The following is a 27,945-nucleotide window of genomic DNA, read 5'->3' on the forward strand; positions in this document are numbered from 1 at the left end:
CAGACATGCGGCCAGGTTCCTGGTCCATGGGCGCAGACTCCCCAAGGCTGGGACCCGATCTTGGGGCTGGAGAAGTCCCCACCCCTCCACGGTGCACTGCAGTGTTCCCCAACGGCACGGAGCCCGCAGTTCCCACTCCCCCGCACACCGTGCCCACCTTCCAACAGAAAACGGAAAAGCGGGGCCCTGGCTGGTGCGGCTCAGTTGGTTGGGGGTCTTCCTGCGAACGGGAAGGTCACTGGGTCCCTTCCTGGCCCAGGCACGTGCCTGGGTTGTGGGCCAGGCCCCCAGTTGGGGGCATATGAGAGGCACCTGATCCTGGTCTCTCTCTCACATCAATGTTTCTCTTCTTCTCTTTCTCCCTCCCTTCCCTTCTCTCTATAAATAAATAAAGTCTTTTTAAAAGGCCCTGAAAGGCACAGTAAACGGCAAGAAAATACAAGTTAAAGAGACAGCAAACACCAGAACCAGGTCGGAATGATCAGACGAGGGGCTTTTAAAATTATGATGAATAAGCTAACAGGTTTAAAGGCAAAGGCAGACAGCACGCAAGAGCACAGGGATGATGCAAGCAGAGATAAGGGAATTCTGAGAGAACAGAAGAATGCTGGAGGGTCGAGAAAGAAGGCCTCTGACAGGCTCGGCACGGGCAGTCCTCGTGTTACTACGTTTCAAAGATGTTGCGTTTTTTTTTTTACAAACTGAAGGCAAGACTCTGCCCCCGTCAGCTTAGGACCAGCTCCCCGTGTTCTAGAGCCAAGCCAGCACCACCTCTGAGGTCTGCCCGGCCCTGGCCTGGCCGCAGCCGAGGAGGGAGTCCCTGAGTTTGGGCATGTGGCCCCAGAAACGTCCCCAGCTGAAAAGCAAAGAGAAAGAAAATGCTGGAGGGAGGGGGCGCAGCCCCCACAAAAGGCATAACGTCCCTGTGATGGGAATTCTAGAAAGGAAAGCAAGAAGAAAAGGGACATAAAAATATTTGAAACAAGCGTATCCAAGGGTTTCCTCAAATTCATGTGAGACATCAAACCACAGGTCCGGGGGGCACAGGGAACACCAGACAGGATACACGCCCTGAACTAAGCCCAGGCCTGGCAGGTCCCAACTTAAGAACATCAAAGATAAAGAAAGATGTTGAAAGATGGCAGAGGAATGACACATCTTCCCTTGAGAGGAGCAAAGATAAGAACTCTGTCAGCTTCTCGGAAGTCACGCAAACAAGAAGGGAGTGGACCCAAGTCTTTAGTGTTGTGCTGGGAAAAAAAAAAAAACAAGCACCAACTTACAAAACAAGCCATGTTCTGGGCCATAAAACAGACATTAAAAAATAAAAACCACACAATGTCTTCTCCCAGGCCACAATGGACTTAAAATAGAAATTGCTAACAGAAAGATAGCTGGAAAATTCCCAAATATGTGGAGGTGAAACAACATACTTGTAAATAATACAGAGGTCACAAAATTTTTCAAGAGAAATTTAAAAATATTTTGAACTAAACGAAAATATAAGTTTTCAAAATGTGTGGATGCAGTGAAGGCAGAGCGTAGAGTAAGGTTTCCAGCATCAGATACCTGTATTTAAAGAGAAGAGAGATGAGAAACCGATGATCGAAGCTTCAACTTTAGGACCTAGAGAACGAAGAGCAAATTAAATCAGAGTGGGAAGGATCATAGTAAAAACGAGTGCAGAAATCAATGAAACTGAAAACAGGAAATCAATAGATAAAATCCACAAAACCAAAAGTTGATCATTTGAAAAGATTAATAAAATTGATACGTCTTTAGCCAGCCTGACCAGGAAAAAAGGAGAGACTACTATCAGGAAAGAAAGAGAAGACCTCACTACAGATACCACGGAATTAATGCTATAATAGAGGAAGTGAAATGTGAGGAAGGAGTGTTATGTGCAGCTCTATGCCCACAAATTCATAATGATCTAGATGAAATGGACCAATTCCTTGAAAGATACCATCTGCCAAACCTCCACAAGAAGAAATAGACCCGAATGGGCCTGTATCTATTTGAAAAATTGAACCAATAATTAATAACCTTCCCGAATAGAAAACAGCAGTCCCGGATAGCTCAATGGTGAGTTCTACAAAGCCTTTAAGAGAGAAATGATGCCAACTCTCTCCCATCTCTTTCAGAGGCTCGAAGCACAGGAAACACATCCTAACTCACACTGTGAGGCCGGCGTCACAGTCACCCCCAAACCAGAGGAAGACAGGACAGGAAAACTGCAGGCCCCTATCTCTCAGGGACAAAGAGAGACCCAACAATTCTCAACAGAATATTAGCAAATGGAAATTCAAAAAGAATCACATACCAGATTTATCCCGGGTAGGCGAAGCTGGTTCAACATTCAAAAATCAATTAATGTGACCCAGCACATCAACAGTCTAAAAAAAAAAACAAAGAAAAATCACAGGATCATATTAATAGAGACAGAAGAAAAGTCTGACAAAATCTAATACCCATTCATCACAAAACCTCTGGCAGCCATGTTGCATCATGTGATAGCACTCTCTGGCTCCAGGTCACATTTAAAAAATATTTTTATTTATTGACTTGTGAGAGAGAGAGAGAGAGAGAGAGAGACAGACAGACAGACATTGACTTGTTTGTTGTTCCACTTATTCACGCATTCATTGGTTGCTTCTTGTATGTGCCCTGACCGGGGATCGAACCCACAACCTTGGGTTATCTGGAGGATGCTCTAATCAACTGAGCTACCCAGCCGTGGCAAAGTCACATTTTCTTGATTCAGGGATGGACCCCTCATCCAGGCCGTGTTAGCTATCAGAGTCTCCCACTCGCGAAATTGGACTTAACGCTATGGTGTCGCAGTCTTCACCTGGACAGTTTGTTGAATAGTGGGGAGGTTTTGGTGGCCACGCTTTCTGACACGGAGGCTGAAAAAGCACAGGACACGAGCATTCCCTCTGGTCAGAAAAGGTCTACAGTGCTTTCCTCCCGTTGCCGGGTTAGGTGTAATTGGTTCTTTTCCTACTTCGTTGAAGGGGGGGGCTTAGGTTATCGGTCTGAGACCTTCTTTTCCAACACGGGCATTTACGCCCCGCTCCGGCCACAGCTCAGACACCTCCTTATGTCGCGGTTTTGTCTGAATCCTCATCAAAGACTGTCTTTCCCCCCCTTGTGACTGCTTTCTTCTTTGACTCGGGAGTCAGTTAGACGTGTTGCTTAATTCGGGAAATCGTGAGGTTTCCCTAAGCCTCTTTCTGTTGTGGGCCTCCATCTTCCTTCTGTCTTGACCAGAGAATGGACTTTGTATCATTTTAACCTTTAAAATTCTGACCTCATTTATGAAAAATGTTTTTGCCTGTGCTCTTGAAAGAATGCGTAGTCTTTAGCCTTTGGGTGTTTTCCGTAAATGTCAGGTCAAGTTGGTTGGCAATGCTGCGCAAGTCTCCTACCCCTTGTTGATTTTTTTTTTTTTTTAATTGTGGTTAAAACACAGAACATGAAATTTACCACCTTAACCATTTTTATGCGCACAGTTCAGTAGCATTAGGTATATTCGCATTGCTGGGATACAGATCTCCAGACCTTTTTCACCTTGTAGAACTGAAGCCTTCTACCTATTTAAACAATAACTCCCCTTTCCCCACTCTCCTTAGCGCCTGGTGACCACTATTCTCCTTTCTGCTTCTGCAAATCTGATTGCTTAGGTACCGCTATAAGTGGGATGCTCCCTCACAGTGCTCGTCTTTTTGCGACTGGCTTATTTCACTTAACACAGTGTCCTCAGGGCTCCCCCGTGTTATAGCAGGTGATAGGGTTTCCTCGCTTTTGAGGGCCGAGTAATATTCCACACTGTTTATCCAGTCATCTATCAATGGACATTTGGGTTTCTTCTACGTCTTGACTCTTGTGAATAGTGCTGCTCTGAACATCAGTGTGCAAATATAGTCTTGGCAACCCTGTGTTCAATTCTCTGGGTTATGTACCCAGAAGCGAAATCATATGGTAATTATAGTTTTAATTGTTTGAGGACCTATCACACTGTTTTCCATAGCTATTGCACCATTTTTTAGTCCTACCCTTGCTGACGTTTTTTTGTCCCGCTGTTTATTAATTGTTGACAGGGAGGTACCCAGGTATGATTGTTGAATTGTCTGCTTTTCCTTTCGATTCAGTCACCCTTCCCTTCACTTACTTCAGGTTAACCAGCAGAGGTTGATACGTGCATATACATTTATAATTGTTGTTATCTACCTCCGGTATTGGCCCATTTATCATGATGCTTTGTTTTTAAGTCTTCACGTCTATTTGTCTGAGAGGAACCTAAAAACTCCAGCTCCCTTAGGGCTACCGGCTGCACGTGCGCCTCCTCCCTACCCCCTCGTGTCCCGCCCCCGCGCGCCTTTGAAGCCGTGGTGCTTCCACCTGCAGACAGCAGGTCGCCGGGTCTCGCGTTTCCATCCAGTCTGACGGTCTCTGCCTCCGAGGTGGCTAATCTGCTCTCCGTTCCTTACATTCCCGACACAGCGGGGTCTGTGCCTGTCACCTGGCTATTTGTCCCCCGGCTGTCTACGTCTCTTCTCTCCTCCTTTACTGCCTTCCTTTATGGTGACTGTCTTCATGAGCCCCTTCGATCTATCTGTTGACCTCTTCTTTGTACTATTTTTCGAGTTACGTTATCAGTGATGGCCCTCAGGATTATAATACGCATCTGAATTTAGCAAAATCTACTTCAGAATACTACTACTTTAATTTCAGTAAAATATAGGAGCTGTGCTCCAACATGTCTCATTTTTTTCTCCCCTCTACTTTTGGCTGTAATAAACCCAACCATACAGTGGTCCAATGATTTATTTTATACATACATATCCTTTTTATTGAATTTATTGGGGTGATGCTGGTTAACAAAATTATACAGGTTTCAGGTACACGATTCCACAGCACGTCATCTGTCCACTGTACTGTGTGTTCGCTGCCCAAAGTCAGGTCTCCATCCGTCACTATTTTCCACCCACACCCTCCTTCACCGTCCCCCAAACTTATATATTTTTAAAGGGCAACAGAAGAAATAGAATCTATTTATAGAATTTTTTAAATATTTACCATTTCTGGTCATCTTCATTTCTTCTTGTGAATTCAAGTCATGTCTAGTATTAATTTCAGCTTCAAGAACGTCCTTTCTTGCTTCTTGTAAGGCAGGTCTGCCAGCAGCACGTTCTTCCAGTCTAACTTAGTTCACCTGAGAATGTCCTTACTTCCCTTCATTTCTTATATTTGCCGGATATAGAATCTTGCCGGACAATGTTTAATGTCAGCACACTGAGCGTGTCACAGCCCTGCCTTGGGTCGCCATCATTTCCTAGGAGAGGTTAGCTGTGAATTGTATTTTCCTAGCTGCTTTCAAGGACAGGAGCGCACACAGGTGAGAGCGTCACGGATTCCCGCTGTTTGCACCTGAAGTTTAGTCATTGTCCTTACAAACACTTCTCGGTTAGTTGTAAGTCTTTGATCAATTTCCAGAAGGCTGCACTGGCTGTTTTCAGTTTTGTCCAGTTTTTGGGGGGGCAGGATTTGTTGACCTCGCTCTGTCATCAGGCCACAGAGGAGAAAATATTGGATTTTATTTTTCAGTTGAAATGGGAAGCCACTGAGGGTATCAGACAGAGGAGGGACTTAATCTGATTAACATTTTCAAATAATAGTCTTGAAACTTGTATAAGTTAATCATCGCTGCAGAAGAAATTACTCCAACCGTATTGGCTTAAAACACCGCTCCCCCCCCCCCCCCATTATTTCATTGTCCCTGTCAGTCAGAAAGCTGCGTCTTAGCTGGGAGGCTCTGTGTCACGGTCTCGCCTGAGTTCACCTTCCCGATGTCAGCTGGGACATCCCCACGGATCCAGCCGCTCTTCCTTGGCTGGCCCAGGACTCAGTCCTCACCACGTGCTTCTGTCCGTAAGGTTGCCCATGACTTGGCGTCTGTCTGCCTCCAAAGCGAGTGATCCGAGGACAGTGGGACCAAGACGGAAGTCACGGGGTCTTTTTACGGCCTAGCCTGTGATGTCTCATGCTTGAGCTCTACTTCTTGACAAGGGGAGTCGTGAACACCTTTGGGGCAGCAGATCGGAAATTTAGGGACGGGACGTGCACACCCTCTAAACCATCCTATGCACAGTCACTGAATTATTCTCGTCGGTGAGTCTGTGCGTGTGATTCTCCTGCTCAAACTTCCCACGCTCTCCGCTGCCTGCGTCCATAGCACAAGAGGCTGTCGTCTCCAGCACGTGACCGAAGGCATTTCAAGATCTCAACATGACTTTCAGATTTTCTTTCGTGGCCCTTTTCCCTTTCCTAGGGATCAACTGAGTCGTTCCTTATTCCCCAAATGCCCTTGGCTTCCTGTCCCTTCCCCCTAAATGCCCTTCTCTCTAACCTCAACGTGCTCAAATCCTGCCTCCCTTCTAAGTACCTGCTCAAAAAGCCACTTCTTCCCAGACACATCCCTACCATCTCAGCCGGAAATAAGATCTTCCTCTTCCAGATTTCCGGGAAACATTACCAGCACATCTCTGGCAGTATGTCATTTTTATCTGCACATTTCAACGATTTATACGACCCACTGGGTTTGCAGCTCTTTGATGGCATTGTTCATACTCACCTCGGCCTCCCGGTTCCCGCTTCATCTAGAACTTCCATAAGTATCTGTCCAGTTTACAGTACTTGCATCGTAGGGACAGAAATTGTAGCAAAAAGCAGGAGGAGTTTGGGGGAGTGTTGCAATCTTTGACGGTTTTTTTAATGATAAAGTGATTTAGCAAAATGAAAAAAGGCAAAACTTGGTGGGTGTACGGGGAATGGACTGTAACAGAGTGAGGATGGACGTGGTCAGGTGAGTTCCGGGCTGTTGCCGTGGACTCGGTGAGACGCGGTGCAAACCCGGGCTAAGGAGGCAGCAGAGGAGAGACGTGGGGAGATGGGAGGCGCGCTTTTAACGCAGAACTGACCCGGGAAGGGCCCTTGGACTGCACGGGGGACAGAAGTGAAGGGTGACTTCCAGGCCAACGGTATTGGTAACTGTGGAGCCGGCGGCCCCACTTCCTGCAGAAGGACCGTGTTGGGGTCCCGGTGGTGAAGTCCAGGGCAGTTAGGTCCCTTAGCTACACAAGTCCGGGGATCAGAGAAGACCCAGGGTTGGAGGTACGGACCTGAGAGTTCTCAGCACATAGATGGTTTTGAAGACGTGTGAGGGATGAGATGCCCTAGGAGGAGAGAGGAGGACTCCAAGCCCAGGTCCCGAGAAACGAAAGCCCTTAGCAGGCATGTACGGGGACCCCAGGGGAAGATGCTGGAGAAGGAACAGCTGTGGAGGTGGGAGGCCCAGCAGGCAGGTGCAGTGCTGCGGACACGGGAGGGTCACAGCTGTCTGCGCCAGTGAGTGTTGGAAGGTCCATTAGAACAAAGACACGTGGTCACTGAATGTGGCAAAAAGGCTGGCACTGGCAGGTGCTGTCCGGTGGCATGAAGGGAACAGAAGAGGGGAGTGGGCGGGTGCCTGAACAGGAGACGGAAGACTTACACGTTTGGGTGTTTATTACGCACTCACCAGGTGAGACCCTTCAGACCCTGTCCGCTGGCCTCCTGAGCCTTGCCCAAAAGTGTTCATCTCACCTCGAGCCTGCCGTGACCCCGGTTACCAATGCCTCACTCGGACGTCTTGTCAACAGCCTCCCAACCGGGCTGCCAACCTCTGCTTTGCTCCCCTCGGACCCCTCTCCATGGCAGCCAGATGCCCGTCTCAAAGCCCTCCACCTGATCCTGCCCCTCTCGTGTTTGAAAGCTCCCGGCGGCCACCTAGGCCCATGGCGGGGCGCGAGGGGCGGACAGGGGAGCCACACCTCCTGCGTGCGGCTAGGTCATCGGCTCTGCCTTCCTCTCTGCCATCTCTCTCTCTCCTCCCTCTTCAGGTCTGCACTCAGGCCACTTCCTCTCTGCGTCACCTTTACTTTCTCTCCTGTGCCTTCTGTTCCTTGTTCTCCAGATTCGAGCCTGAAGCCTCAGCTTGAATATCATCCCCCGAGAAAGGTATTCCTGGGTGCTCCGGGCGCTCTGGCCCCCTCCCTTCTGCGCTTCTCCTGTCCTGAGAGACAGCTGTTCTCTTTCCTGACCTGAGCGCTAACGTGTGTCCCTGGTTACAGCTACATCCCAGCCCACGGCCCTGAGAAGGCGCCCCGTAAATGTCCCTCGGACAGGTTAGGTGAAACGAGCTCATCTCAGCGGGAATTTTCCACCAGAGTTTTTCTTAAACAGGAAAACATCTTAAATGACGTTAGAGTATTTATGTTAAAGTAATGCAAGCTAATTTGGACATTTTAGATAGGCTTTTCGGAAACAAGTCAACAATATCTCAGAAGGCAAGACCCGCAGACACAATTATGCTAAATTACTGCAACTTCCGAAGGTAATGCTTTCATTAGGAGTTGTTTGTTAACCCATGTAATGAGTAACTGTCTTTGAGGGAGAGGCGGGTTAAGTAATCCCTGCTTCAATACGAGCAATTAGTTATACAGATATTCATTTGCCTGCTTTCAACTCGGGCACTAGTTTAAAAAAGAAAATCCAACAGGAGAGGAGGAGGGAGTTCAGCAGCCACCCGCTCTCTGCAACACCCCACAACGCACGTGCGGGTGAACCTGAAACACGCCATCAGCAGGGCTTCATTAACGGAGCACACTCTCCTTTTGCGAACAGAAGCCGAAACTCAGTCACTGAACCTGGAGCCATAGACTTGCCCCTCCAGCCACCTGCAAGGCATCTCCGAGGGCGGGGTTCGGACGGCCCCGGCACCTCCAATTCTGCGCATCCCTGGCTGAGCTCGTGATGGCCCCTTGCAGACCCCTGCCCTTCTCCTGGGCTTCCCGCCTCTGCGGCGCCCCGGCAGGCTCTGTGCAGCCCCCGCAAAGGCTGCCTGTCTCTGGGCTGAACCCCAGTCTCACAGCAGCCACTGGTCACCAGCTGCCCTCCCCGCCTGCTATGCTCACTGCAGCCTCCTCACACCGTTGCCCGCCTCCAAGCTCCCCAGCGTCAGGCGGGCCCCGTCAGCTGTGGGACAGAGCATCAGAAGCCCAGCGTGGTCCTGTCACTCCCTCAAAGCATGCAAACCCAGGCCCCCATCACAGTGACTAAGACTGCGCACCTACTGTGTGCAAGCCCCATGCTCCAGGCTCTAAATACTTTCTACAAGCCCTCAGTTAAAACCTAACTCACTGCCGGGACCTGGCCCTGCCTGCCTCGTCCACTTCACCTGGGCTTCTCCCTGGACAGCCAGGGCCCAGCTTCCACGGCCTTTGGGTTCCAAGGACTCACGGCAGGCAGCTCTGTTCTAAAATGTCCCCTACTGGTCATGGCTTGCTTGACTCCTTTGGTCATGTGACTCAGAGAAGCCTTCTTAGAACACTAGCATTTTCATCTGTCATTATTTTATTTGTTCCCCTTATTCAGCTCCCCCAGGTAAGGACCCCGTCCATCTTGTTCACCAGTGGGCGCCCGGCGTGGCACAGAGGCAGGCGCTCAGGGGCCCTCGCCAACAGGGGCGCGGGGATGGAGGAGGAACGAGCAAAAGCACAGCGCCCGCCGGCAGATCGCCGCTCTGGTCAGGAACGAGGGCTCTCGTCTCCCACGCTCTGAGACCACCCAGGGCAGGTGCCGTTCAGGTCTCTGCTCAACACCCTTCGTGATCCAAAAAACAAAAGTCTCCCGTGATGGCCGTCAGGCTCTTGCTTTTGGACCTACTGTGTGCTGGGAGCCGCGCCGTGGACTGGAAAAGCGTCACCGCAGCTCCTCGCAGCTGCCACGGCTGGGGCGGGCCCCCTTCTGCAGGCTGCGTGGTGACGCTTGTGGGCCCTTCTTTCACACGGAAAGTTAAATTATACATACACTCCACCGGTTCTTTATGCCAGTTTTGCACGTACTCTGTATTAATATAATCCAGGCTGCACTCATTGTAATATTTTTCTTCTGATTAAAAAATAAAACATTTCGTGGGCCCTGGACACTGTCTGATCATCAGCCCTGCTGTGTGGCCAGCTGTCCCATCAGGAAACTGATGATTTCGGGGCTGAAAGTCGCAGGGAGGACGGGGAAGAGACGGGAACCCGGGCCAAGCAGAAGTCCAGCTCAAACCTCCCAACCAGGCTGCGCTCCTGGGCCAACACAGGAAGTTCCATCCGGCCGCACCCCGCCCGACTCCGACCCGGCCCCGGGCACCTGGATCAGCGCGCCGCGGGCACTTCTCTGGCCCCGCCCCGCCCCGCCACTGGCCCCGCCCCGCCACTGGCCCCGCCCCGCCACTGGCCCCGCCCCGCCCCAGCCTCCTGCTCTGGCTGAGGCGCGCGGCCGCAGGGGATCCGGCTGCGGGGCCGCGCGTGCGCTCTACCGTCCGCCCGTGCGCATGCGCCGTGCTGGCGCGCTTGCTGGCGGGACAGGATGGCGGGCGCCGGGCCGGGCGCCATCATGGAGGAAGACTACTTCGGGAGCGCGGCCGAGTGGGGCGACGAGGCCGACGGCGGCCAGGTGAGAGGGCACCGGGCGGCCGCGCCAGCCGCCGTCACCCTGCGGTGCAGGCACAGCGCGCCGCCCTGCCCGCCGCCTGCCGCCTGCCGCCCGCCGCCCGCGGCCGGTGGGGCCCGCCCCCTGCCCGCCGGGGTCACGCACGCGGCGTCCGGGCCCCGCTCCAGCACTTGCGACGAGCCGGCGTCGGGGCGAGAGGCGGGGCCGGCCGTGACGCGGGGTCACCAGCTGACCTCTGACCCGGGCCAGACTCAGGGACCCCGTGCCCTAGCTTCTGTTGCCACGGTGTCCAACGGCGGCCCACCCACGTGGTACACAGGACACGTGTGGGTGTGGGTGTGTGGAGCGTGCTGCCCGCCATGCCACAGCGCTTGTCACGTGGCGTCTTCGAGCCCCAGAGTGTCAGATCGGGGCCCGCCGGGGCCACCTGGCCGGCCCCGCGGATAGACTGAGCTCCCGCGCCCGTGCGCAGGACATGGCCCAGTGGGTCTACACGCGGGCCCGAGAGCTGCAGTCACGACCCGAGGGGCTCTCACGGGTGGGCGGGTGGACCAGACGTGCCCTCCACGGCCTTCCTGCCGGCGGCTGCCCAGGGGAGAGAGGGACGGCAAGAACGATGCCCGGGGGTGGGCACGAACTGGGTTTGGGGAGGCCGCGGCGGGTGCATCGGTGTGGCCCAGACCCTGTCCGCGGGGGCCGAGTCTGCGCATGTCCCCGAGGCGGGAGCCGGGAGCCTGCCAACACTTCAGTCTGGCCGCAGGGGCGAGGGCGGGAGCGGCCAGGTGAGCACGTGGAAGGTCGCCGTTGTGCCAGGGCTCGGAGGTCTTCTGAGCGAGAGGGAGATGCGCGCTTGGTGGCGTCCATGCGGAAGGTGCTGGAGAGGCTCGCGTGAAATAAGGAGGGAAAGATGGCGGGAGGTGCCTGTGGACGGACACGCGGAGCGGGACGGGTGGGCTTGTGCCAGCTTGGCGCGCAGTGAGCGAGGAGGCGTGGAGTGGCGCCTGGGCTCGCGGGCGTGGGGTAGCGAGGGGATGGGGACTTGTTTTTACTGAAACACAGGCCGCGGGGGAAAGATGTGTTTGGATGGAAATCACGGGTGGGTCCTGGATGCCGTGAGCTTGGAGTTACCGGTGGGGCACCTGAATGGAAAGCAGCGAGGGCTGCTGACTGCCTGAGGCTGGAGAGGCAGCCAGTGGGTGTCCGCCCGCCCGTCCACCCATCGGTGGACCCGGCTCAGCCCTAGATCAATGGCAGGGAGGTGGCACAGCCCAAGAGAGGGTGGCGGAGGGCTCGGGACTGCCCGGTGTCCACAGGGGCGGTCGCCCGCCTCTGTAAAGACCAGATGGCCAATCTTTTAGGCTCTGCTGTTGCAGGGGAAAGCAGCCATGGAGACTGCTTTTAGAAAGCGGAGGTGTCCCCTGGCCTGGTGGCTCAGTTGGTGGGAGGGTCATCCTGTGCCCAAAAGGCTGCAGGTTCAGTTCCCGGGTGGGGCGCGTACAGGAGGCAACCGATCGATGTTTCTCTCTCTCGGTTCAGTAATCATATCCTCACTAGTCCGTAGGTCCCCTGGTGGGAGGGGACATATCTTGTCCCGTGGTTTCCTCGGCTCCCTGGTGCTGAGCACAGTGCTCAACGCGTCGCGAGTGTTCAGAAGCACATGCTTGGGAGTGAGGACGACAGCGTTCAGGCTGGACAGGCCCTCGGGCCACTCGGTCCCGGTGTCACATCTTCGTGGGCTCAGGGACGTGCTCACAGTGGTCTCCATGCAGACCGGGGCTGGGATCCAGCCAGGCCTGCTTGTTGGAAGCCAGCCGGGGGTCTTTCCTTTCTAACAGCCGGTGGGTGGGGTGTGCCTCCAAGAACCCGCTGACTCGCTTGGAAAGTGCGAACCGGCTCGGACGACGTAACAGTAACAGAAACAAGTAACAGTCACAGAGACAGACACAGGAGTAGCTAACCCCTGTCGAGCTCTTACTAGATGTCAGCACTGTGCTCGGCTCCGCGCTCAGCGCAGCCACATGGGCGTCGGGGCTCTGATGGCCCTTGCTCCCGGGGAGTGTCCCGGAGCTGCAGCAACTTGTGTGACCGCGGGGGGGGGGGGGGGGGGGGCGTCCTCCAGGGTGGAGGCGCAGGGCAGGCCCACTGTGGGGGACGGTGGTGCCGTGCTCAGCTGCTTCCTGAGGTTCCCAGGGACGCCCGAGTGGTGATGTGGGCGGGGTGCCTCCGGAAGGACAGGGTTGTGGGGGTCTAAGCAGTGAGGAGGCGGGGGTGGGGGTGGCCCTGGACCGGCAGCCTAGCCCGTGGCGCCTCCCGCAGCAGGAGGACGAGTATGCGGAGGGCGAAGACGACGCCGAGGTCCAGCAGGAGTGCCTGCGCACGTTCTCCACGCGTGACTACATCATGGAGCCCTCCATCTTCAACACGCTGAAGCGGTGAGGGCGCTGCGGCGGGAGGCGGGGGTGGCTTGGAGACAGCCGTGTGGCCCACCCCGAGGACGGCATGCGACAGGATGGGGGGTCCCAGGGTCCCCTCCAGCTTCAACATCTAATAGCCCCTCTTCCCCCTTACCCACCTCCCTGCTGCCCCTGTCCCTGTGTCTGGCCCCGTGCATTTGGTGGAAGAGCGTATCTGTTTCCCGGCCAGGTATTTCCAGGCAGGAGGGTCCCCAGAGAACGTCATCCAGCTCCTGTCGGAGAACTACACAGCCGTGGCCCAGACCGTCAACCTGCTCGCCGAGTGGCTCATTCAGACAGGTGCTTCGTGGGGGCCCTGTCCTGGCTGTCATCAACCTTCCCCCCCTTTTTTAAGACCTTTGGGCCATTACAATGCTGATAAGTGGGAAAGCTGCTTTGTTTTTCTGGCTTTGAAGACTTAAGTAAGTCAGAACTGAGCTTCTTAGTGCCTTCATCTGCTTGATCCTCGTCTTTGACTCGCTGACGGAGCTCCGGCGGAGCGGCTCTCCTGGCCACGCCGAGGGGCCTGGGTGGTGGGCCGGCCACGCGGCGCGTTCGGAGAGGTGCGCTGTGGGAAGCGGCAAAGGGCGCCCGTTCGGGGCTGAGCCTGCGTGCGGCCTGTGGCTGGTACGGGCACAGCAGAGCCTCGCTGTCACTTGCTGAGCTGGGTGCAGGTGACGTCACTGAGAACTTCCCGGAAACTAGTGCTCTCGTGGCCGCTACAGTGATTAGACGCAGGCGTCTCCGGGCTGGGATCTGCGCTCTGCTCCCCTGTAGGGGTGTGCCTTTCCATCCTGTTGTCTGTCCTGGCCATTTGTCCTTGTCCTTGGTGAGGTTTTCAAGATGTTGGCTTGTCTGTGTAGACAAGGGTACAGCAGCCTCGTGTGTTCTGCTCCACTGACCATGGTTAATACGAATTTTTACAGGTGGTCCCACCCCGAGGCCATGCTTGGCTCGCGTGTGGGCCCGGACCCGCCTGTTTTCTCAGACGGGGGACACGGTTGCGAGAGCGCCCTTTTCTTGCAGGCGTGGAGCCCGTGCAGGTGCAGGAGACCGTGGAGAATCACCTGAAGAGCCTACTGATCAAACACTTTGACCCCCGCAAAGCAGACTCTATTTTTACTGAAGAAGGAGAGGTGAGCGGTCTTGCTTTTTTTCGTACCAGTTCCTAGAGCCTTTTGCTAATTCCACGTGGACAGTGGAGTGTGGCGCGTTCTGTAAGGAATGTAAGAGTTGGGGGATAAAATGAGGGTGTGACACAGAAGTGGCATCAAGCCAGGGTGGCCCTTTCAATGCCACCCTTGGTCTGGAGGAGAGGCTCACAGGCCCCGAGCTGCAGAGGAGCAGCGGACTCCCCCCCGGGTCCTGCCGCCTCGGGTGGGGGCTCCGCGGGTGGCGTGTTGTCCTCATGGCGGGTGCCCGAGAAGTGGGAGCGGGAAGGGTTAGTGCAGGGACTCTGGAGGGCGCCCCTGTGAGGGGAGCCGGGATGCGAGTCGGACCCTGAAGACAAGACATGGGAGGGCAGTGGGTAGGAGGGGTCTCGGGCGACAGTGCAGCTGTCAGGAAGTTTCAGCCATGTCACCACAGGGTCTTTAAACCATAGTCACCTGTCGCTGGAGCCTGTGTGTCCTGGGAGCAGGTCTGACCCCGGTTCCTGCCCCTCCGTCAGGGACCCTGGCCTTGGCGCAGGGGAGGGAGGCTCAGACTGCAGCCCCACTCCGGCAGCCACACAGTGGGAGTGGGAAGGCTGGTCTCACGGCCCCATCACGACTGACGTCGCCATTTAGTCTGCGCACACCCAGCTGATCTCACACGAGGTCATTGTGCGTGTGATATCACCCCACTGTGTGCACGCTGCCCCGGGACTCGCGGAAATCTCTAGGAAGTGCCCCGGCCTGCCCTGGTGCTTGGCAGCTCTGGGGCTGCGGGGCCACCATCTGGGCGCTCACAGGGCCCTGCTCTTCAGCAGGAGCTTCTGTGACTGTTTAGACAACGTGCCCGTCACTTAGGCTGGAGCGTGGCCTCTTCCCTTGCCGTTGGTTTGTTTGTTGGCAGACCCCAGCCTGGCTGGAGCAGATGATCGCACACACCACGTGGAGAGACCTCTTCTACAAGCTGGCCGAGGCCCACCCGGACTGTCTGATGCTCAACTTCACTGTTAAGGTAGGAGGGGGGCTGGCGGCAAAGAAGAGACAAAAGCGTCGACGAGCCAGGGTGATTCCCGTCTGTCGGGCGGTGGGTGGTCTTTCTCCTTTGAAAGGTCACCTTTGCTTTTTTGGCAAAGGCTTCATGTCACCTTGGCAAGTCCGACACTGAGGAGGAAAAGCACGTGATAGGGTCTGTGGTTCGGAGTGCTGTGTCGGGTGCCGCTCGGGTCTGGCAGGGACGTGCGGGCCCTCACGGTGGCACTGTCTGTGTCGCAGCTCATTTCTGACGCCGGCTACCAGGGGGAGATCACCAGCGTGTCGACCGCCTGCCAGCAGCTGGAGGTGTTCTCCAGAGTGCTGCGCACCTCTCTGGCCGCCATCCTGGACGGGGGAGAAGAAAACCTGGAAAAGAATCTCCCGGAGTTTGCCGTAAGTTCTTCATCTGTCTCAGGTTGGCAGGAGGCAGTTGGGTCACGCGGGGTCAGTGTGAAGCGCCCCTTCCCTTTAGAGAGCGCTTGCTCCTCCACGCTGTCCTGGCTGCAGCGTGACCCCGCCCCTCCCCTGACGTCACTGGTCCTGGCTGCGGCGTGACCCCGCCCCTCCCCTGACGTCACTGGTCCTGGCTGCGGCGTGACCCCGCCCTCTCCCCTGACGTCACGGGCCCTGGCTGCGGCGTGACCCCGCCCTCTCCCCTGACGTCACGCCCGCCCTCTCCCCTGACGTCACGGGCCCTGGCTGCGGCGTGACCCCGCCCCTCCCCTGCCGTTTGCAGAAGATGGTGTGCCACGGGGAGCACACGTACCTGTTCGCCCAGGCCATGATGTCCGTGCTCGCCCAGGAGGAGCAGGGCGGCTCCGCCGTGCGCAGGGTCGCCCAGGAGGTGCAGCGCTTCGCCCAGGAGAAGTGAGGCGGCGCCCGTGCTCACCCTGCCCCCGCTCGGGCCCCCAAGAGACCCCCGCGGCCCTGCGTGCGCAGCCGAAGCTTCCGGTCCCCTCGTTTGGACGCGCAGGCAGGCTGCCGCCCACGCAGCGGGCTTCACGTGCGCGCGCAGAGCTTGCGCCCCGAAGTGTCGCTTTGACGCCTCCCTTGTGGCGTTCTCGACGCTTGTTCAGCTCCCTGGGTTTATGAGCGTGTGTTTTCGTGCGTCGGGATTTATCGATAGCCAGTAACAGGGGTTTTGGAATGGTTTATTCAGCAGTCTCGTTGTACTCCGTGCAGCAGAACAAAACGAGCTCTTGTCTTTATTTTCCACTAGTGGGGTCTTAACAAGGTAGTTAAAGTGTGTGGTTCCTCTTAGAAAGGCTGCGGGCTGTATGAAATCCCTCCCCAGGTAGCTCCAAATGGTGTTCTCACGGGTCAGCCGGTCAGTGCGCCTAGGAGGGCAGAAACAGGAAACCCCGGGGTTCCAAGTCACAGCACCAAATGAGGAGAAAGGGAGCAGGGGGGAGGGAGGGGCTGTTAACGACCTGCCCGCCTTCCTAACAGTGCGCCGCATGGCCTTTCCCCCAGAGGCCACGACGCCAGCCAGATCACGCTGGCGCTGGGCACGGCCGCCTCCTACCCCCGGGCCTGCCAGGCCCTTGGGGCGATGCTGTCCAAAGGCGCCCTGAACCCCGCCGACATCACAGTGCTCTTCAAGATGTTCACGAGCATGGACCCGCCACCCGTGGAGCTCGTGAGTGCGTCCTGCCTAGTACAAAGCAGGACCCCCACGGGAAGGGGGTCTGGGGAAGCCTGTGCTGCTGTTGCTTCCCTTGAGCTCAGTGCGTGCAGACCTCCGAACCGTTTCTGCGCCTCTCCTGGTCTGGCCCCTCCCAGAGGGCCTGGGTGTGTCCGGTGCCTGCGGGCGTGGCGCGGCCCCGCCCCCGCCCCCTGCCGTGTGGAGCCCCGCCTCCTCCCCGGCGGCCTCTGCATCGGGTTGTGTTTCAGATCCGGGTGCCCGCCTTCCTGGACCTGTTCATGCAGTCGCTCTTCAAGCCGGGGGCCAGGATCAACCAGGACCACAAGCACAAGTACATCCACATCCTGGCCTACGCGGCCAGCGTGGTGGAGACCTGGAAGAAGGTGCCGGCCCCGCGGCGAGCGCACGGGCACTCGGGGGCACAAGCGGCCCCTCCGCCCTGACGTCCGTGTGGCTGACGACCGGCGTGTGCTTTCCAGAACAAGCGCGTGAGCATCAACAAGGACGAGCTGAAGTCGACCTCGAAGGCGGTGGAGACCGTGCACGGCCTGTGCTGCAATGAGAACAAGGGGGCCTCGGAGCTGGTGGCCGAGCTGAGCACGCTGTACCAGTGCATCCGGTGAGCGGGGCGGGCGGTGGGCCTCGTGGGGGCGTCGCTGGCCTTTCCCACTGAAAGTTCAGAGGAAGCCCCTCAGAGCTGCAGGGATACTTAAGTCACTGTATTCAGGAGCGTGTAGAGCTGGCAGCAGTGTGAGCAGTGTGGGTGATGCTCAGGGGGGGCTGGGCAGAGGTCTGTTCACGGCTCGGACTAGCAGAAAGGGAGGGCAGCCGGACCTGCAAACACCGATTCAGGATAATCTGTATATTTACAGTAAAAGACCAGCGATTATGCCAGTTACGGCAGGGAATTCACTAGAAAGGCTTACAAAGAGGCGTTCTCTAGGCCTTTGAATCTACTGCTACAGGGACAAGGGGAGGGCCTGCTGGGCAGCAGGGAATGGAGCCCGTCCCCCAGCTCCCCCGGCAGCGTCCGCCTGCGGCCCTCCCGGGGGCAGAGCGGTGGGAGGAGCGGGGGCCGCGGGCGGCTCTTCGCGGCGGTAGCGGGGGCGCTTGCGCAGGCGCCTCCGAGCAGGTCTGAGAGAGTTGATGGGACGGACTGGGCTGCTCATCCCCGTCTTTTAACCCTTCCTGTTTAGTTTGAGTTTGTTTTTGAAAGCGTTTGAAAGGGAGCGCGGGGCCTTATCGCGGCAGGTTTCCGGTGGTAGCGATGGGTGTGCTGAAGTGGGTGGACTGGACCGTGTCAGAGCCGCGATACTTCCAGCTGCAGACGGACCACACCCCGGTGCACCTGGCGCTGCTGGACGAGGTAGGGGCGCAGCACACAGCAGGCCGGCCGTGGGCGGGTGCTGGAACTCGCAGGGGAACGAGCCCCACGAAGCAGACCTGGCCATAGGCTGACGCGTGTGCACCCGGGCGGGGTGCCTGCAGCTCCCTGTCGGTGTCACACGGAAGCGACTCTGCCTGGACGTTCCTCGGGCTCCTGCCCCCCTGTCCCCGTGTGCCTGTGCCATAGGGGCCTCGAGTCCTGGCACCTCTGTCCAGTGCGCTCAGGAGGTCTCCTCCTCGAGGCTGGCGGTTTCTGTTCTGAACGAGGATGTTCCTCCTAAGGGGCGCATTTCACTGGCTGGGGAGCTGTCGGTGTTGATCAGGTGGCCCTGGAAGGATGAGGGGTGGCTCAGGAGCCAGCGACCCCGGGCTGCACGCCGGGCCCAGCAGGGCTGCCTTTGGCCTGTTTCAGATCAGCACCTGCCACCAGCTGCTGCACCCCCAGGTCCTCCAGCTGCTGGTGAAGCTCTTCGAGACCGAGCACTCCCAGCTGGACGTGATGGAGCAGGTGAGTGGCCGGGGCGGCGAGGCGTGCCGGGCGGGTGCCCCCCTGACACGGCCCTGCGTCCACTCCTGCAGCTGGAGCTGAAGAAGACCCTGCTGGACAGGATGGTCCACCTGCTGAGCCGTGGTTACGTGCTCCCGGTGGTCAGCTACGTCCGGAAGTGCCTGGAGAAGCTGGACACTGACATCTCGCTCATTCGCTACTTCGTAACGGAGGTCAGCAGCCCGCCCGGGGTTCCCGTTTCCCACTGTCTGCCAGTCGCACCCTTTGGGTTTCGTCAGCGTGGTGTGTACCCAGCCCTGGGAGCGGCTCTCTGGTAACCACGTGGAGGGTGGGGCGCCGATACCAGCCCTCCAAGCCCGTCCTGCCACCTGGGCGTCTCGGTGTTGGGGACGGCTGCTGTCGCCAGGGGGCAGGAAGTGGGGGGGGGGGGCTTTCTGCAGTGGACCGGCATCACGTCAGCCTGTGAGCGACGCTGCTGTCCTCTGCCCGCAGGTGCTGGATGTCATAGCCCCCCCGTACACCTCGGACTTCGTGCAGCTCTTCCTGCCCATCTTGGAGAACGACAGCATCGCCGGCACCATTAAGACTGAGGGCGAGCACGACCCTGTGGCGGAGTTCATAGGTGGGGGCTTTGCGGGTCCCTTTGCCGCAGTCATTCGTGTCCCTGTGGTACCGCCTGCGGCTAACTGGACTGTCTTCCTCCTGTCCGTTAAGCTCACTGCAAGTCTAACTTCATCCTGGTGAACTGATTCCCAGCGCCCACCAGAGCCGACGCGGAACATTCCAGACCAGGGCTGGGACAGCCCTTTCCCGAATGGAGCTCAGGCAGCACCTCGGAGGGGTGGCCTGGGGAAGAGGTGGACGGACTTTCTAGAGAGAAACCTGTTGGCAAGAGAAGCGCACACGGCTCTTCTGAGCGGCCCTGCCCCTTGCTGTTCACAGGACGCGTCCCCCAGGCAGGGAGCAGGTCTGCGCTCCCGCTCAGGACGGTGGTGGGAACGCAGGGTGAGCTGCTGCGGGGGGACGCAAGCTTTCTCACAGGAGCCAGGTCAGCGGGTGTTTTATTTAATCGTTCTAATTTCCCAAGAACAAATAAAGCAAAGCTCTTCCTCTGGGTTGGCCCCAGCTGCTGTGTTGCTCTGTGTGAGGGAGCCCCAGGCGCCGTTCTTGCTGAAGTCCCATGTTTATTCATCACCCCCCCCCCGCCCCCATTCCATGCATGGTGACAGGAGTGATGACAAACGCCACATTATAGACCACAGTTGCCAAAGGGAAAATGCCAAATCATCAATCGGAGAAGATGGCAGTCACATAATTAACGTCTTACAGTCCCCTCCCTGGCAGGGAGATGGTCCCCCGCAGCCCCGCGGGGCGCCGTCCCGGGACTTGGCTCTGGGCGCGCATTTAGCCAGGGCCGCCTGGTCTGCGTTTGGAGTGGCGCCCCTCTGGGTGCTTGGTGTCCTCACCAGTCAGACAGCAAAGCAGGTTGAATGTCAGTCCCCAGGTCCTCCGGGTCACAGCAGTGCCGACCCCGTGCCCAGAACGAAAGGGTCCCCTCTGGTCGCGGCGCCGAGACATCTGCCTTACACGATGGGGTCCCCGAATGTGCAGCTGTCCTCGACAGCAAGGTTGTAGTCAGCACCCTTCCCGCCTTTATAGGTGCTGGTCACGATCCTCATCCAGCCTCGCTCGCCCTGTGGGAAGTAGGAGGTTGTGTTAGCGTGTCGGCCCCCCGCCCCTCAACATGCGGCCCCCTCCCCAGTGCAGATGCCACTGCCTGCCGCCCCTCCCTTTCCTGGGCGGCTCCCCTGCTTGCAAACACCTTTTGTGAACCATTTCATTTGGTTCATATGCCCTGCATGCCAAGAGCTAATTCTTGCCATCAAAATGTGGCTGCTTCAGACCTGATGACTTAATTGCCTGTTAATATCTCCATTTATAGTCATTTAATAGGAAATATTGACATTTCGTCACTTCGCCATGTATCACTTTCCCCCGTTTTGTAACAGTGAGTGTATGTGTGAAACTGTTCGTGGTCCACACCACGTCTTTGCAACTGAATCTGGCGCCCGGTCCGTCGCCCCGGGACTTGGGGCCCAAACCACAAGGAGTTTTGGAAACCGACACAGGGTCACTGAACTGAGCCAAGACTGGTGGGAAGAGATGAGGTGGCAGTGCAGGAATCAAGCAGCTGAAACACTGAGCCGGGTCCCCACCAGGCCGTTTCCCCCAGGGGACCTGGCGTGTCTGGAGGCGGTTTGGGTTGTCACCCCAGGGCACAGGGAGGAGCACTCGCTGGCACCTGGCAGAAGCCAGGCGCTGCCAACCCCACTACAAGGCGCGGGGCAGCCTGGCTCCCGACCCCTTGCTGCTCACCCGGGGCCCCCGGAGCCCCCGACGGGAGGGTGCCCGCGGGACGGCTTACCCACGGCTCGCCCCACGAGTTCCGCACAATCCAGTGCTCGGTCCCGTCGCTGACGCCCCAGCCCACCACGGAGACCACGTGGTTGATGTAGCTCTTCTCCTGGTACTCGGCGTAGATGCCCCCGGTGTAGCGCACCATCTTCTCTGTCGCCATGATGCCGCAGCTGGGGGCGGGCAAAGGAGGCACGCGGTGTGAATGGCAGAGCGAGCCGGCGGAGGGGGCGCAGGCCGCTGATTCCGCCCAGGGCCTGCCCGTGCCGCCCACGCACGCGCTGCAGCCCGGGGGCCTTCCCGCCACCATGCGCTCCACTCCCAGCCCCCCAGGGGCCCACCACTCAGGGCAGCTTCCCGTGGGGAAAGCTCGCGGCAGCTGTGCCTTGAGCCTGGTGGTGGCAGGAAAGGGGTGCAGTGGCTGCGGCCGGCCCCCCACGCCAGCGGCTCACCTGATGGGGCCGTTGGCGTAGATCTCCGCCATCATCTTCTCGCGCCCGGCCACAGAGCCGTAGTCGCCCACCTTCCACAGCGTGTAGTTCTGGATGGGCTGGCACTCCTTGAACTCGGTGCACGTGCCGCACTGGTTGAACTTGTTACAGGCTGCGGGGCGTGCAGGGTCGGCGTGAGTCCCTGCCCCGCGGACCGCCCAGACCCCGAGCGCCTGGCTCGCTGCTGACCAGTGCCCGGGGCCGCGGCGCCGTCGCCTGCCGCTCAATCAGCTGCTCTTTCAGCCGCAAAGGGACGTGAGCGGCCGTGCGTCAGCGCGCAGTAGGCACTCAGGAGACAGCCTTGTTTCTCTTCCTCTAAAGGCCCCGAAAGGGGAGAACAAAGCCCAGAGAAGGGCCCTTCCCCAACACTCCACAGCGGAAAACCGTGTAATTAAATGGTTAGTTCTTAGTAAGATGACTCCATTGCTGGCTGGTGAACAGACCAATCATTTGGAAAAAATAACATTTTTCTGATTATTTTGCTTTGAGTTGATACTAAGAATTAGGCTTTTAAATAAAAATGCAGCCTTAGTTCTGTGAGCCCAGACCGCCCATCTCCTGTGCCCCTCCAGCCCCTCCGCCCCGCTGTTCCAGTTTCTTCTCTGTCCGGTTCCCTCACCGGGACACTGACCTGGAAGGTTCAGTTAGCTCTGTGTGTCCCTCTGGTCACCAGATGCCCAGCACAGCTGCAAAGTACTGGGTCTGGGGCCACATTTGCTGACGCAAGGCCCAGGCTGTTCATGGCGAACGGGTTCCTCCTGAGCTCCATGGGCCCGCCCTGCCCACCGGGTGCGTTAGAGGGGCTGAGGCTGAGGCCGGAGGAGGCCAGTTCAGGCCTGAGCCCGGCGGGGTGAGGCCCCAGCGCCTGCCTGGTTCCTGGTTGCTGGCCGTCCTTCCCTCCGCCCTCCTCCCTTCATCGGCCCCTCTCTCCGGGGCTCTGTGACCCCGGCCGCGGTCCCCACCTCCACCAGACTTGCCGGCCGAGCAGCCTGGGGGAACTCTCTGAGCTTGGGCAGTGAGGTCAGGAGGCAGGCCAGGGCCCGCGGCTGTGGGAAGGCGCCCGAGCCCCCTGAGCGGGCCCAGGGCTGGGTGATCGTATGTGGGGGGGGAGAGGGCGGGTGGGAGAGCACCTGACCCTGGGGTGGGCCCAGCTCTCTGCTCCAACTCTGAGGGAGCCCTGGCAGAGGCAGGTGACTTCCAACTGCCACTTATGGGCTTGGGGTTTGGACTCTCTTTCCCTTCAGGTCCAAGGGCGGCAGCCTGAAGGAATGTGCCGACCTCAGGGATTCCAGGCCAGCCTGGGGCTGCGGTCCCAGCAGGGCCCCAGGGCTCCGGAGGCACTGAGCACGCTGGGCCCGGGCAGTGGGGTGGGAACCAGGCCCACACCTGGTCCTCCCGCTGGGCTGCCTGCGCTCCCCACCCGGCTCCCGGAAAAGCACCTGGTCCTGGATAATGACCACCTGCGCCTCTCTCACGGAGGCCCACGAAACCACCAAGGAGCCAACGCATCAGAACCATGAACCACGGCCAGCCCCGGCTGCAGGGACGCGAGGCTGGAGACACGCCTCCCCAGGTGGCCTCAGCTGGGACTGGGAGCTGCAGCTCTCCGCTCCCCAAACCCACGGGGTTCGAGCCTCCCCCAGCACCCAGGCCTGGGAGGAGGCGGGCGGGCCTACCCTGGTCCTTGGCCTGGTAGTTGTTGCAGGTCTCGTCGGGGATGCCGTGCCGGTGCGCGTAGGCCCACACCTCCAGGTCGTTGCCGCCCTCGCAGGAGCCGGCCTCCGCGCAGTCCAGGACGTTCTGCACCGACAGCAGCGTGGAGGGCCACGCCCCCTTCCTCTTGATGTTGATCCGGTCTGCAAGGCAGCGCCCACAGCAGTGAGCCCCAGGCCTCCCCGGCACGGCCACGCCGGCCCACTCCGCCGGCCCGGAGGTGCAGAGCTGCGGCCCGTGCCTGCTGAGCGGCACAGAGAGGCCGGCCCCTCCGCCAGCACGTGCCGCCCAGGACCACCTGCGCCGGAAGGCCGCCCAGCTCCCGCGGGGAGGCTGGCAGGGCCCCGGGCCCCGAGGATATGCCCTGGCCGGGTAGCTCAAGGTTGCAGGTTCGATCCCCAGTCAGAGCACAAGCAAGAATCAACCAGTGAAGGTGTAAATGAATGGAACAACGTATCGGTGTTCCTCTTTCTCACTTTCTTTAAGCTCAATAAATAAAAGTAAAAATAAAGCAGAGGAGTTTGCAAGACATTGTGAATTAAGGTTTGTGGCAGGATCACGTGAGGGTATAAAACAGGTATCAGGTGTGACCAAGGCCTTTGGCAAAATGAGTGGTGGCCAGGATGACATTTGCATTGAGCGAGAAGAGCGGGGTGTGGGGTGTGGACGAAAAAGGGGGTCTGTGGAAAGTAACCTCACGGGTGAGCTTATCATAAATTCCCAGCTGGGAAGCTGATGGTGGGTACACGAGCCCCAGGGGCCTAACTTCTGTTTGGTAAGGACTGACCTGTGCCTTGAGCCAGCCCTGCCCTTTGCTTCCATGCATCCAGGTTAACCCGCCTTTGAAAGGTCTCTTTTCAGAGCCCTCATGTGAAACCGCCCACGAGGGAGCCCCTGGCCTTGCTGACCATCCTGCAGCAGAGTTCCGACCTGCATTCCCGCCCCTGGAATCTTCTGCCTGTTCCCTCCTGAATTCCATATGCATGAAAGAAGCTGTAACACTGTCCTCAGAGCCCTTGAGATCTTGCTTCCTGGGAACTTCAATTTTGGCCCAAATAAACTCATTAAAATCCTCTAGCGGTTGGAATGTTCTTTTGTCCACAGGGGTGGGGGTGCTGGTTCAGACCTGAACATACAAGGTTTGAGGGGTCAGGTGTCCCAGCAGGGAGTGGGCGGCTGGGGGTAAAGCTGGAGTGTGGGTGGAGGGTTGAGTGGAGCCAGGGACCATCCTGGTGAACCTGACCTTCATGAGTGAACCTGGAGAATGAGGAGCCCCGAGAACGCAGAGGGGGCGGGCGGGTGCTGAGAGCGTTAGGGGGAGAGGTGATGAAGCGCCGCACAGGAGGCGGGGGCCCGGGCTGACCCCCAGGCCTGCCTGCACGGCAGCCTCTCGCCGGTGACCTTGGCGAGGTTGGTGCCCAGAGAGCGAGGCCGCAGTGGGCTCAGGACTGGAGAAGAGGAAGCAGCGACCGCAGACAGACACCTCTCCGGGGAGCAGCGGGTGGTGTCACACCCTTGCTCATCTGTTCACACTGAGGGCCAAGTTCAAGGCCAGGCACTCACATGCTAGGGACGGGAGGGAAGGCAAAAGCCATGGCCAGCTGCGTTGGGTGGCAGCGGGGCCAGGCGCCCATGGAAGTCCCCTTCTGGGACTTTTCTTTTCTCATCGAAAGAGGAAGAACCTTGTTGCCACTGGGGGGAATGTTAGAGGTTTCAGGAGAAAGCAGGAGCAGCAGTCCTCCACCCCGGAGAGAAATTCCCCGCTGGAACTGGCCGCGTGACCCGCTAGAAAAGGGACCAGTCAAAGCCTGGCCCAGAGATCCCCACCCCAGCCCCCCAGCCTTGCACAGATGCAAATATGGGCATGTGACTCCTCTCGGCTCCTTCACGGCTTCACCAGGCACCACCACAGGCCCTTTCACTTCCTCTGCGTGGGGTCAGGCGCCATCCCTGCCCTCCTGCCCCACCTTGGCCCTGACCCTCTGCCTGCCCGCGCGGGCCTCCTCTCGCATTGCTTGGAGCTGTTGACCCTCTGGCCCTGTCGGTCCGGCTCCGCAGGGGGCACCCGGGGCTTCAGCCCATCTGCCCCTTCCTGCTCCTTCCTGCGGGGACAGGTATCTACTGAAGCCCCGAGGCGTCTCCTCACCAGTCCCCCAAAAGAGATCAGGCAGGCCACCAGGGAGACCCCACCAGATGCCACTCCTTCAGCTGGCCTGCCCAGTGAGGTCCCCACGTCAGGGGGGAGACGGTGCCCAGCCCCTGGGGTAGCTTCCCAGTGGGGGAGTCCCTCCTTCAAGGGACTTCCAGAGGGAGGCCGGCTCCTGGAAGCCCGGGCTGCCACTGAGGACAAGGAGCTCCTCCCGCGCACAGCCGGGCGGGAGGCCTGGGGCTGAATAAGGCCCGAGGCTGGTCTCTCTCCCAAGGGCAGGCCCAGCGGCCTCCTCCAGCGATTGGGACCTCAGCACCCGCCTTCCTCCCTGGCAGGAGGGAGAAGGCCCAGATGAGAAAAGGGGAACCAGTCTCGCTTAACGCTCCAACCCCAGGACAGGCAGTCACCTCCACTGTTAACTGGGGGCGGAAAGTGGCTTCATTGCACCCCAGACACAGGCGGGTGGGGTGGGGTGGGGGTCGAGTTTGCATTTCTGGCTCCATCCCAAATGGCCGAGGTCACAAGCTTGGGGACAGAAGGCACCTGGGAGCCATTTGTCACTGGGTTCCTGTCCTGGTGAGGCCGGCCCCCCGCAGGCCCCAGGCAGGCCCACCCTGCCCAGTGGAGCCTGCTCCACGTTGGCCTCCTCACTGGCTGCAGCAGGGGGCACAGGCTGGCTCTCCCCGGCCCGAGGGCTCAGACACCGCCATCCCAGGCCGAGTCCTGGCACGGAGGGGCCGGCCCCCGGGACCCCGGACTGGGGCCACCCTGTGCTGACGAGGCAGCCCGGACAGGCCTTCCTGGCCCGCAGCGGGCGGGGGGCGCGGGCCTCCACTTACCAGCCATGGCGCTGGTGCTGCCGTGCGCCCAGCAGGACCCGCAGTACTGGGGAATGTGCTGGTTCCTGGTGACGCTGGCGTAGTTGACCCCATTCACGTTGCGCCAGTCCCAGCTCTCGGGCAGGTCCGCACGGGACAGGTACTCGTGAGGCCGCGGGTATGTCCTGGGGAGAGGCCGCCACAAACAGTCAGTACTGGGGCGTGAGGCCCCGGGCACAGACAGGACTCCCTAGGCGCCCCCATCCCCAAATTGAGACGGAGGGGGAGTGAGCGCCCTGGCCATGTGAGCGCGCCTCACGCGTGTCCAGCCCCGCAAATACCGGGGCTCCCCTGGGTGTGAAAGGGAAGAGAGACCCCCAAACTAGATTTGACCCTCAAAGGTCAACGGAGGCAGGGCGCCCCGAGGAGGAGGCAGGGTCCCGCAGGCGCGGGAGCGCGCGCGCAGCCCCGGGGAAGGGCCCGCCCCCCACGCGGGCGCCGACCTGCGCCCCAGGGTGGACAGCTGGTCCCCGCGCAGGGGCCGGTAGCAGCCCTGGCCCGGGCGGAAGTGCAGGCCGGCCCGCGCCGTGCCCGCCAGCAGCACCAGAAGCACCAGCAGCGGCGGCCCCGCCGGCCCGGACGACGCCATGACTCCGCGCCTGTCCCGCTCCGGGTCCCGATTCCAATTCCGCGCTCGGCCCCTCCGCCCGCGCCCTGCCGGTCCCCGCGCTCTGGCCCCGGCCCCACCCGGCCCTTGAGGTGGTGGCGCGGGTGCCCGGACACACCCCGGGGCGGGGCGCCCGTTTCTGCCCCCGGTGACCCCGGCCCCGCCCTGCCACCCTGCGGAGTTGGCCCCGTTTGGCGGCCTGCGCGCCCCGGGCGGGGGCGGGGCCTGCGCTGGGGTGACGTTGCTGGGCTGGCAGCCAGGCCCCGGGCCTGACCCCACCGCTGGCCACTGGCCACGTGGCTTGGTGGCTTGACTGAGCACAGACATCCTTGTCAGGCTTTCGAGGGCCCTGGGGTGGGGGTGGGGACAGCAGGGTCTAATGGTCCCCTCCAGCCTTGGATTCTTGGGACCCCTGTCCTCCCATCCCACCTGGGCCCAGGCCTCCCTGGGAAAGGGCAGGATCTCCCCAAATCCTGGAGAAGAGTCACGAGCCCTCAGAATTATGCCCTGGCCTGGCTTTCCAAAGGCGCGGGCCCTCCGGAGGGATGATCACCCTTCGCGGAGAGGGGTGGCCGTGCCCCTGGGGGCACCCACTTGGCGCAGCAGTCTTCAGTTCCGCATTCTGACTTCCAGAGAGGCTGGAAGACGGTTCCTGCTAACACAACGCTTCGTGGTCAAATGGGGAACCGAGAGCAGAAGTGAGGACCCCTGGCCGCGGTGGCATGATGAGGAGTCACCCCTCCCTCCTGCTGCTCAAACCGCAGGACGGCCTCCTCCTTGGGGAAGAAAGGGGTCCTCGGAGACCTTTACTGCTCTTCCCCTTCTGAGTGGGCACTTGCCATGGTCCCCTGACCACCCCCCCCCCCCGGTGGGACCTGTGCCCGCACGGCCTCCTGGGCTTCCAGCGATCTCTGTGGCCACCCTTGGAAGCGTGGAGGTGACCCTGGCACCGCAGCAGGGCAGGGACACCGG

At 59.1% G+C, this 27,945-nt stretch overlaps 2 protein-coding genes across 4 annotated transcripts; one reads left to right on the forward strand and one right to left on the reverse strand.

Annotated features, from left to right (window-relative positions):
- Positions 1-10,420: 10,420 nt before the first annotated feature.
- Positions 10,421-19,845, forward strand: NELFCD (negative elongation factor complex member C/D). Of its 3 annotated transcripts, none has more exons than XM_090286613.1 (15): positions 10,421-10,548; positions 12,862-12,977; positions 13,189-13,298; positions 14,025-14,134; positions 15,054-15,161; positions 15,422-15,574; positions 15,918-16,048; positions 16,655-16,820; positions 17,075-17,209; positions 17,306-17,445; positions 18,078-18,192; positions 18,625-18,720; positions 18,792-18,932; positions 19,213-19,342; positions 19,435-19,845. In XM_090286613.1, the coding sequence occupies exons 1-15, from the start codon at positions 10,462-10,464 to the stop codon at positions 19,467-19,469; spliced, it is 1,773 nt and encodes a 590-aa protein (XP_090142739.1). In that variant the 5' UTR covers positions 10,421-10,461; the 3' UTR covers positions 19,470-19,845. The 3 variants fall into 3 exon arrangements, with proteins under 3 accessions (XP_090142739.1, XP_090142740.1, XP_090142741.1); XM_090286614.1 differs by having other exon boundaries at positions 12,865-12,977; XM_090286615.1 differs by lacking the exon at positions 10,421-10,548 and adding an exon at positions 12,272-12,467.
- Positions 19,765-27,101, reverse strand: CTSZ (cathepsin Z). The gene is made up of 6 exons (XM_090286616.1): positions 26,810-27,101; positions 26,328-26,491; positions 23,303-23,482; positions 21,588-21,738; positions 21,146-21,308; positions 19,765-20,414 (listed from the first exon to the last, which is right to left on the reverse strand). The coding sequence occupies exons 1-6, from the start codon at positions 26,953-26,955 to the stop codon at positions 20,304-20,306; spliced, it is 915 nt and encodes a 304-aa protein (XP_090142742.1). The 5' UTR covers positions 26,956-27,101; the 3' UTR covers positions 19,765-20,303.
- Between the last annotated feature and the right edge of the window lie 844 nt (positions 27,102-27,945).

Source organism: Furipterus horrens, unplaced genomic scaffold, assembly GCF_987537825.1.
Source record: "Furipterus horrens unplaced genomic scaffold, mFurHor1.1.pri manual_scaffold_8, whole genome shotgun sequence".
In the NCBI taxonomy this organism is placed as follows: Eukaryota; Metazoa; Chordata; class Mammalia; order Chiroptera; family Furipteridae; genus Furipterus; species Furipterus horrens.